General features: G+C 41.8%; 2 protein-coding genes across 2 annotated transcripts; both read left to right on the forward strand.

Annotated features, from left to right (window-relative positions):
* Positions 1-2569: 2569 nt before the first annotated feature.
* Positions 2570-6345, forward strand: BDR25DRAFT_357550 (kinase-like protein; the record flags this gene model as incomplete). Its single annotated transcript, XM_033695819.1, has 8 exons — positions 2570-2647; positions 2701-2783; positions 2872-2944; positions 3024-3094; positions 3203-3311; positions 3341-3832; positions 3871-6282; positions 6316-6345. 8 exons carry the CDS (start codon positions 2570-2572, stop codon positions 6343-6345), a joined length of 3348 nt encoding a protein of 1115 aa, XP_033545458.1.
* A 1025-nt stretch (positions 6346-7370) lies between these two features.
* On the forward strand, positions 7371-8797 carry BDR25DRAFT_316075 (uncharacterized protein; the record flags this gene model as incomplete). Its single annotated transcript, XM_033691570.1, has 5 exons — positions 7371-7377; positions 7427-7618; positions 7710-7954; positions 8012-8323; positions 8399-8797. The coding sequence occupies 5 exons, from the start codon at positions 7371-7373 to the stop codon at positions 8795-8797; spliced, it is 1155 nt and encodes a 384-aa protein (XP_033545459.1).
* Between the last annotated feature and the right edge of the window lie 1264 nt (positions 8798-10061).

Consider the following 10061-nt stretch of genomic DNA (forward strand, 5'->3'; position numbering starts at 1 on the left):
TAGCTTTAAATTACTATAAAATTTTTATAAAAAGCTTTTTTATAGTTATACTTACACTTAAACTTTACTTTAAGCTTTAGGTAACACTTAATAAATGTATTAAGCTAGTTTATGCTAATATAGCCTATATTATGCTTAGCGTGTAAAGAATTAGCTATATTAGCTATAGCTGCTAGCTAGGGGGGAAATCCTTGCGCATCTAGCTTAAGTATGTGCTAACTAATTACTTGCTTTTTATTATTATCTAGCTTCTATAAGTTAGCTATATAATTAGCTTAAAAAGGTTATTTAGCGCGTTAGTTGCTTATTATCTTTTAAAAAACTTTATAAATAGCTGCAGCACGTTACTTAAAAAGTGTTGTGTCTTATTTAAAAGCCTAAAGTGTAAGCTGCATCTAACATTTCTTTAATACATCTAAGTAGTGTTATTAGAAATATATTAGTGTAGAAAGGGTAGTGTAGTAGGGTCTTAGTAAAAGTAAGTAACTTAGGTGTGTAAGCAACTTGCCTGTAAAGTACGTTAACTCTACTAAACTACTTTTTTTTACACTAATGCATTTCTAATAACACTACTTAAATATACTAAAAGAATGTTAGATACAGCTTATACTCTAACCTTTTAAATAAAATATTAAACTTTTAAAAAAAACATGCTATAGCTATGTATAGAGTCTCTTAAAAGATAATAAATAACTATAGCACTAAATAACCTTTATAAGCTAATTCTACAGCTAACTTATAAAGGCTAGGTAATAATAAGAAGTAGGTAATTATTAAGACTATACTTAAGCTATATATATATAAGGATTTTCCTCTTAGATAGTATTTATAGCTAATAGAGCTAATTTTTTACACACTAAGTATAATCTAAGCTATATTAGTATAAACTAGCTTAGTATGTTTATAAAGTGTTATTTAAAGCTTAAAGTAAAGTTTTAAGTATAAGTATAGTTAATAAATATTTAGCTTATAATAAAGCTTATTTTACTAAAGTTATATATATTATTATTCTAAATACTATACTTAGCTTTAATATTTTTATAAAGCTAAACTTGCCTTAAATTACTTTAAGACTTTTATAAAAAGCTTTTTTATAGTTATACTATACTTAAACATTACTTTAAGCTTTAAATAACACTTTCTAAACATACTAGGCTAGTTTATGCTAATATAGCCTAGATTACACTTAGCATGTAAAGAATTAGCTATATTAGCTATAAATGCTATTTAAAGAGAAAATCTTTATATATATAGCTTAAGTATAGTCTTAATAATTACCTACTTCTTATTATTACCTAGCCTTTATAAGTTAGTTATAAAATTAGCTTATAAAGGTTATTTAGTACTATAGTTATTTATTATCTTTTAAAAGACTTTATACATAGCTGTAGCATGTTTTTTTAAAAGTTTTATATTTTATTTAAAAGCTTAAAGTGTAAGCTATATCTAACATTCTTTTAGCATGTCTAAGTAGTGTTGTTAGAAATGTATTAGTGTAAGAAAAGTAGTTTAGTAAGGTCTTAGCAAAAGTAAGCAACTTAGGTGTGTAAGCAACTTGCCTGTAAAGTACGTTAACTTAAAAAGCTTTTAAAAAGGCGTTAAAAAAGGTGTAAAGCTGTCACAGTATCCTCCCTAGATCCTAGACATAACTGTATTAGACGCGTACTAGAGTATTATTAGTGCACGTCTGACACAAACACAACACAACACAGACATAAACTTAAGCACAAACCGCCTTAACACTAACTAAACCTAGAACAGGCTTAATTTATACCTAAAGCGCTTAGACTTCTAAGCTAAGTATTTAATTGCTAATTTCCTTCTAAACCTTCCTGTTCCTCACACAACGTCTTGTACCTACCATGATACCTTACATAGTAATTAAACTAGACCTCCGTGAAGCTCTATAACCTTACTCGTGCATAATTGTAACAAAAGCAGCATAGTAGTTTTCTTTAATACTATAATTAGTTAGTAGACTAAGCTATAAGATGTTAAGTGTATAATAATACTTATATAGTAAAGATTTAGATAATAGCTAAAATAATATTAATATTAATATTAACTAAACTATATAAGTAAAGTAAGTAAATACTTATTACTATAAATAATAAATTTACTATACTAATAATAACTACACTAGTAGTTACTACTAAACAAAAACATTATAATAAAGGCATTATATAGGTATTAAGTTTTTAGTGTTTTTTTTATAGTAATAGAAATTTTTAGTTAGATAGTTATACTTATAATATTTTATTTAAATTAGTTTTAAAGTAGTTTTAAGTACTTTTTAAACACTATAAATAAAAACTATTAGCTTATAAAAAAAAGTAATGTAATAATTTTTATAAACTATTTTATTTTAGGTTGCTTAGAATCTATCTAAAGAGTCTTTATATTAGCTCTAACTATAACTTAACTCTATCCTCTACAGTTACCTCTATTCTTCTAAGTATTTAGTTGCACCTTTCTTCTTAGCTAGCTTAGTAGTTTTCTAATATCCTTTGTACAAGGCCTATAGGTGTTAATGGAATTCCCAGGTTATTAAGTCCCCACGCACTCCCATATGCCTCTGAGTGGATTCCTACCGCATTCGGACCCATTGTCTTGCCTGTGCTGTTACAGATACAAGGACCTTTCGGAGGTTCTGAGCAACCTGAGATGGAACGATTCATGAGAATTGTTACACCATCTTAGTTTGCCCAACGAGCTGATATCCGAAGGGTCCTTGTATCTGCTCCGACCCTGCCCTGCCCCCTGCTGTACCCCTATTCCCCCAAGTATTTAGTCGCACCTCTCCCCTTAGCTAGCTTAGTAGTTTCCTAATATCCTTTGTACAAGGCCTATAGGTGTTAATGGCATTCCCAGGTTTCTAAGTCCCCACGCACTCCCATATGCCTCTGAGTGGATTCATACCGCATTTGGACCCATTGTCTTGCCTGTGCTGTTACACTTTAGACGCAACTTAATTTTACAGTTATCTGCGCACTAAAAATTACACAGGCGACTAGACCCTCTAGAAGAGATGTGGTCTAAGCTTGACTTCAAGCCCACGGTCACGTGGGTGGACGAAGAAAATCTCAGGAGGCGGGTTGTGTTATTACTAGACTAGAGTTATGGTCTCAGCCTTATAACTAATATCACTATCACGTGATATTGGCTTACCTAACCCTCGACCCCGCACCTGTCTGCTAGCAAGTGTCTTCCCTGAAGTTCGTTGTCCCGCGCCAGGCCTGCTTCATCAACCCTATAACTCATTTCTAACTCTTAAAACGCTCTTTTGCCTATCACCCATATTATGTCGTATCGTGCTATTACGCGCGATGACTTGCTTCAGCTCCGGCGCAAAACCTGGAACTCTCGTGAATTCTTCCCCGAGCGTCCGCTCAAGGATATCATTTACATCGACACAGTGCTAGCAACCTTAAATTCCAAGGGCTTCCACCTTCCGAGAACGGTCTACAACAAGGCTTGTCATATCATGCATCACTACATTAAGGTCTTCGCAATCTTGGTTCTAGTCGACAAGCCCGAAGAAATAGAGGCCTTTTTTGAGGAGCAGAAATATGACATACGCATGCCTTTTACTGAGACACCGCTTGCGAAGGTTTCTCCCATGAGTGAAGAGCAGTTTCTAGCATGGCAATATGAATTCACTGCACCATGCTTTGGTCCCAACCCTCAGCACTATCGAATCTCTTCCAATACTATCCTACCTTTTATTGTTAATGAACCAATTGCTTCTGGTGCATTTGGTAATGTTTACAAGATTGGACTAGATAGCGAGCATCAAGATTTAACAGCAATGGTGGGCTCCAAAAGTGAAAAGGTAAGGATTACGCCCTGCATTTTACGACTCGCGGTTAGTATACTGACGACCTACAGCAGGTTGTCTATTTTGCGCGGAAGGAACTGAAAAGTATGGGGCCCAAGGGAGAAGAAGCGCTGAAGAGAGAGATCGGTACCCTTCAGACCCTCAATTGGGTTTGTCATCCGAATGTGCTCGCCTTGCAATGCTCATACACCTTGGAAGGCGTCCATAATTTGATATTCCCATGGGCCGAAACGGATATGCAAAAGTGGTTTGCGAAAGACCGATCCGAAGGTCCTGAGAACCTGCGGCAACATAGTGCAGTCCTGATGGAACTACGAGAGCTTGCTTCTGGACTAGACCACCTTCACAATTATGTTGTTCATACGGAAACATATTCGGAAGAATGCCAGCTGGAGCTGATTGGCTATCACCATGACCTGAAGCCCGGGAACATCCTGATTCGGAACGGACATTTCCAAATCGCCGATTTCGGGCTTGCGCGTTTTAAGCCCAAACCATTAGGATCTACGACGCTATGGAAAGGCGGCACGGAGACATACGGGGCACCAGAATGTCGAGACGAAGAATGCCAGAAGGATAGCGTAGGAAGAGCGGCAGACATATGGTCTTTTGGCTGCATCCTGACAGAAACTCTGATGTATCTCCATGGAGGTGTTGTATCGCTGAACTTACTTCGAGACCGCAGAGTAACAGTACAGACTCTCGGGGGTATTCGGTTCGAAGATGATTCGTTCCATCAACATAGAGAGCTCAAGAGCTCGGTACGAGAGGTTCTTGAACAGCTCTTCCCAGCCAACGAAGTAGTTCATCTAGAAGCCCTCCGAGATCTTTGCCTTCGCATCCTGGTCGGTGATCCTAAGCAGCGCCCCACCGCTCACAACGTGGCTCTCCAGTTCACAATCATCGCTACAAGGTCCCGATTTCTCGATATTTGGGACCTCCTTGACGGAAAAAGGACACTCTTTGCAAAATCTCGAATGGGCCCATACAAGCTTATTGCGGATTTGATTGACCTTGAGTTAGCTCGGTATCGCTTCTTATTGGGGTATTTCGGTATCTCAAGGGAGTGCCAGGACATTCAGCCCAGTAACAATCTCGTCGAACTCCAGTATCGTCGCCTTCTGAAATGGTTCGAGGACATGGAATACAAAATTTCCTGGCTTTCTCCATGCAGCGAGGATGTGGCGAGTAGCGACAGTGAGATAGATGAATCTACAAGAGAAGGGATGTTTTATATATCCCAACATCTGGATGAGCTCCTTGATCTGTTGCCCCTCAACGACCGAGCAATGGCTGAAGACGCTCCCGAGAGATCACCTGGTTCGAAAGAAGGAGATAACGAGGATTTTCTACATACAGATGTTATGGCGAAGCTCTCTCTGAAGACTTTCAGTGCTCCACGGACCAACCCAATGTATGAGCACCTGACGGCGAAAGCCGTCTCCAGGTCAATAGCCCTGATGATAACGCAATCTCGACATGCAGGAAGAGAATCTCTTCTCATGGAAAAAGAACTAGTGGACGTTGAACCCCCTTCAACACCCTTCCGTCTAATGAGCCAAGGAACCGCTGTCGACAGGCGTGGGGCCTCAAGCCATGTGCTCGTAGAATGGAAGCATTACGATTCAACCTGGAGCGGAAGCCAAACCGAAGAACTCTACAAACGTGTTGAGGATCTCGCACAAGAACTCTTGGCATTCGGTAATGTCCCAAACGCAAATTTTCTGACGTGCATGGGCTATATTCACATCCCCAAAGCTTATGCATTTGGCTTGGTCCTTGCGTATCCGGATATGGTCTGTAGGAGCTCAGCATCTAGCATTCAGGTAGCCTCTTTACAGTCCCTCGTTAAGAGGCATGCAGATCTCCAGAAGCAGGCACGGCCATCACTAGGCGGAATATTCGAGCTAAGCCGAAAAGTCGCTCAGGCCCTTGTTGTCATGCATTTCGGGCGGAACTCCTGGTTCCATAAAAGCCTTTCATCGGAGCATGTTATCTTCTTTCTAAAAACGAATATGGATATATCGTCGCCACCGGATATCTCGCGACCCTACCTCGTTGGCTTCAATCTCAGCCGTCCAGATGCCGAGAATGCCTTCTCGCATCCCCCTCCATCCCTCACCACTGAACACAACATCTATAGGCATCCTGTTTATTTATCTGAGCTACCTAGGTTTTGCAAAGAGCATGATTATTACAGCTTAGGCATGGTGCTTCTAGAGATCGGACTGTGGACCCCGTTTTCTGCGTTTCGAGATTCCTTGGCTGGACTCGATGGCATTGATGCGAGAGATGCAATAGTCAGAGAGCTCGTACCCCAGCTTGCAGAGCGCGTTGGAGATTTGTATATGGGGGTCGTTAAATTTTGTTTAAATGCTGGCGCAACACATCGGGATGCGGAGGATTATGAAGATGAGAAGATTGTTATGAAGGAGGTTTTAGACGTGCTGGATTCACTGAATGCATAGGTGCAATAGGACACCCTGGATTACGAGCGCGATATATAATCACAACAGGAAAACTCGCGCTCCTCGTAATCCGTCATTTTACATTCATTCCAGACGGTCTCGTAGTCTCGATTGTCTTAACAGCATGCTGAGAATGCGAGCCAGCTCACACCTGCAGGTTAGTGGGGGAGTGAGGCTTGTACTACGGTAGGCTGTCATAGTACTGGAGGGAAATGAAAAGGCAACTGCAGGGCTGTAAGCGAGGCAACAAATACGCTTTTGCATAGGCCTAACCGCGTACGCATAAGAACCATTGCCTAGAAGCGTTGAGATATGCACTCATATTCTCCAAATTCTTTTCCGGCATGCCCCAAACACTCCCCCGTCAATATACCGACCGTTTGAAGCTGATCGCGCTCCTCCTTCGCCTATTCGGAGATACAGCATCATTTGAAGTAAATAGAATCATACCATTCATACGATAGATCATTCTTACTGAAATTCCAGATGCGCAACGATAATTACGTGTTGAAGAATCTGCCTCGGGATCTCACAGACGTGAGGGGCTGCCAAATCAGCCCTACAACAGGTGATAGCTAAGGTATTGACAGGCTGAGATCGAGTCTATCAAGAACGATGATGCATGAAGAACGAATAGGCGGCATGCATATAGCGTGGCTGTGAAGGTGATGATTGGTACTATAGCTTGGGTGTTCACCGGTGCTCGATTAATAATCTATGGAGCAAAACGTATTGTGTAACCATTTTCTGAGCGATTGTCTACAACTTCTTCAATGTTTGCACCATGCTCACCCAACAAATAAATGAGGCAAAAACGCTCCTTCAGCAGCATCAGGGGATCTTCGGTCAGGCTACTCATGTCGAGGCTTTAATGCTGAAGCGAGTATCCGATGATGGCAGGTCTCATCCTATATGTTCTAGTTCACAATCTCACGAATCTTTAGGGCATGTTATCTTTACTATCGACGATGAGAGGAAACTTGATGAGTACCTTGCTGTCTGTTGTCTGCAAATTATACCCGTTCTATTCTAATATATTTAGAATATGTATGTATACACACTTAATGTGTTGTAAGTTCAGCCTAGAAAACGTAATCGCAATCATGAACTGATAGTGTAGTCAGAATCATACCACAGGCAAGCTCCTGGGGCCGTCTAAAAGTAACAAAGGATGCCATGGAGACCATTCTAAGCCGAACACTCGCATCGCCTTCGTTCTATAGAATAACTTTAGGATTCTGTTGTAAGATAAGAGCTGTGGATGATCGGTTCTACGAATTTGCAGCATATCCCTTGCAGAACGACTCGCAAGGTATGCTGTATGCTATTTATATATGCGACTGAGCATTGGTGTTTGTGCTCACTTTCTGAAACAGTGATCTGCTACAATATACGATTCCCAGAGAAACACGGTAGGGACCTTGAAGATCCGTGGTCGATTAGGCATGCTGGAATTCAGCACACTTTCCATATCGATATGAAGGCATCATCATGGCTGATTCTACGAGGGCCACAATCACTGAAGGATGAACTACTTCAGAGCACTGAGAGTGGGAATCCCATGATGCCGCACTTACTGATTCTCTTCGGCGCATCTAAAGAGTGGAGATGGTACCTAAACTACTTAGAGGACGTGCTTCTTAAAATGGTGAGGCTCCCCCTTCGACATAAGCTTGTGATGTACACTAATACTTTTGAGACATAGAGCGATAAGGTCTGTTACTACGACATGGAGCCTACATCCAAAGACAACTATAATCTTGATGTTCGCGACATTCAAAACCTACAGTATTTCCAGAGTAAACTACTCCGCCTCCAGCTCGTTGCACGCACAACTCTATCCACCTGCCGAGCATTGATGAAGCACGGAACGCGATATAGACGTATCTATTTCAAAGACAAAACGCCAGCGTTCGAGTATTTCCGCGGAGAACTAGAATCCCAAATCTCAAAGTTTCAATCCTACCACGAGACTTTAACATACCTCCTTCAGACAGCCAAAACCATTTCCCAAAACGTAAGTCACACTCCTCTGGCTCAACTTTTCCTTCTCCATGAATAAGAAATGTCCTCATCCACAAAACGCAAACAGGTCGACCGCCTCCTAACCTACCTCGCTCAGCAATCTACTCTCAACACCACCTACGCCACGCACGCGACCCTCGCCCTCGCCCACCAACAATCCACCACCCTCGTCCACCTCGCTAAACGAAACAGTGAAGAAACAACCTCTGTCAAAACAATAACCTACATCACTATTCTCTACCTCCCCGCCACGCTCGTGGCCACGCTCTTCGGCACAAACTTCATCGCCTTGAAGCAGGCCGAGGCGAAGAATAGTATCGTTGGGACAAGAGATATTTGGCTGTATCCTGCCGTGGTGGTCCCACTTACACTTGCGACGATGGGCTTGCTTGCGGCTTGGGAGAAGAGACAGAGGGGGAAGGAAGAGAGATTTTGGAGGGCGATTAGCAGGGGTAGCCGGCCTTAGTGCAATTCGAAAGATGCCTATCGATATTGCAAAAGTGAAGTATAACGGAACGTATTCCCCAAGCGAAGCGCGAACTTTGCCAAGACTCCGAGCATTACAGTTGAATAACACAACTATTCTAGTATCTATTATAGTAATAATTTACTAAGGGATAGATAGTCTACTAATTCGTCTATTTACAAGTTTTGGATTTATGTCTAGGTCGCTGCGGGTGTATTACCTCTGGCGCGCTTCCTACATTGCTGCTCCTCGCCTTCTAGCTGGCTATTAACATTAATTTGAGTACTTGGCTCTATCCCCTCAGCGCTAGTTAAGACGCCTTGTTTCTATATACGCTTCTTCTTACGCTTCTTACGCTGTATTCCAGCCTTATTTGCCTTCTAAAGTTGCGCAACTTACTTGGGTAGTAGCACTATTTTATTCAGAGCTCGTACCTCGCTCTGTATTTATGGTCGGATTTCTTTCCAGTTGTGGCTGAAATTGCACAGCCTTTTTTGCCTCTTTAGAATTAAAACTTGGCGGGGCCGGATTAACTTTTGACTATTTGCTGTATTTTTGCTTCTTCAGGATTTCAAAACCTGGCGGAGCGGATTAACATTTCTCCAGCAAATCAAGCTGCTCGCCTCACTACACTGCCACAGACTGCAGCTAATTAAACTTCTACGCGTGAAGTTCTGCAAGCCTCTGAGCAGCGTAGGAAGCTCTACGGCCTGCTCTACAGCCTGCTCTACTAACTGCTCTATAGGAAGCTCTACTGATTGAGCTGCGCAGAAAGCTCTACTGCCTGAGGCAGCTCAGCGTTCACGCCAGTTTGTATGGCGATCGCATACAAATCGAGCCAACTGACTAGCCTACAGTAGCTCTACTCGAGCTGCGCAGGAAGCCTGAGCTGCTGAGGAAGCTCTACTGGGTGAGCCGCTGCAGAAGCTCTACTACCCGAGCTGCTGAGGAAGTTCTACTGACTGAGCTGTGCAGAATGCTCTACGACTAAGCTACGCGGAATACTCTACGACTAAGCTACGCGGAATGCTCTACGACTAAGCTACACAGAAAGCTCGATGACTGAGCTGCTGCAGAAGCTCTACTGACTGAGCTGCTGCAGAAGCTCTACTGACTGAGCTGCTGCAGAAGCTCTACTGACTGAGCTGCTGTAGAAGCTGTACTGACTGAGTTGCTACAGGGGCTCTACTACCTGAGCTACTACAGGAACTCCACTAATTAAGCTGCGCAGGAAGCTCTACTACCTGAGCTGCCGTAGAAACTC

This window comes from Lindgomyces ingoldianus (genome assembly GCF_010093535.1).
Source record: "Lindgomyces ingoldianus strain ATCC 200398 unplaced genomic scaffold BDR25scaffold_24, whole genome shotgun sequence".
NCBI classification, from domain to species: Eukaryota; Fungi; Ascomycota; class Dothideomycetes; order Pleosporales; family Lindgomycetaceae; genus Lindgomyces; species Lindgomyces ingoldianus.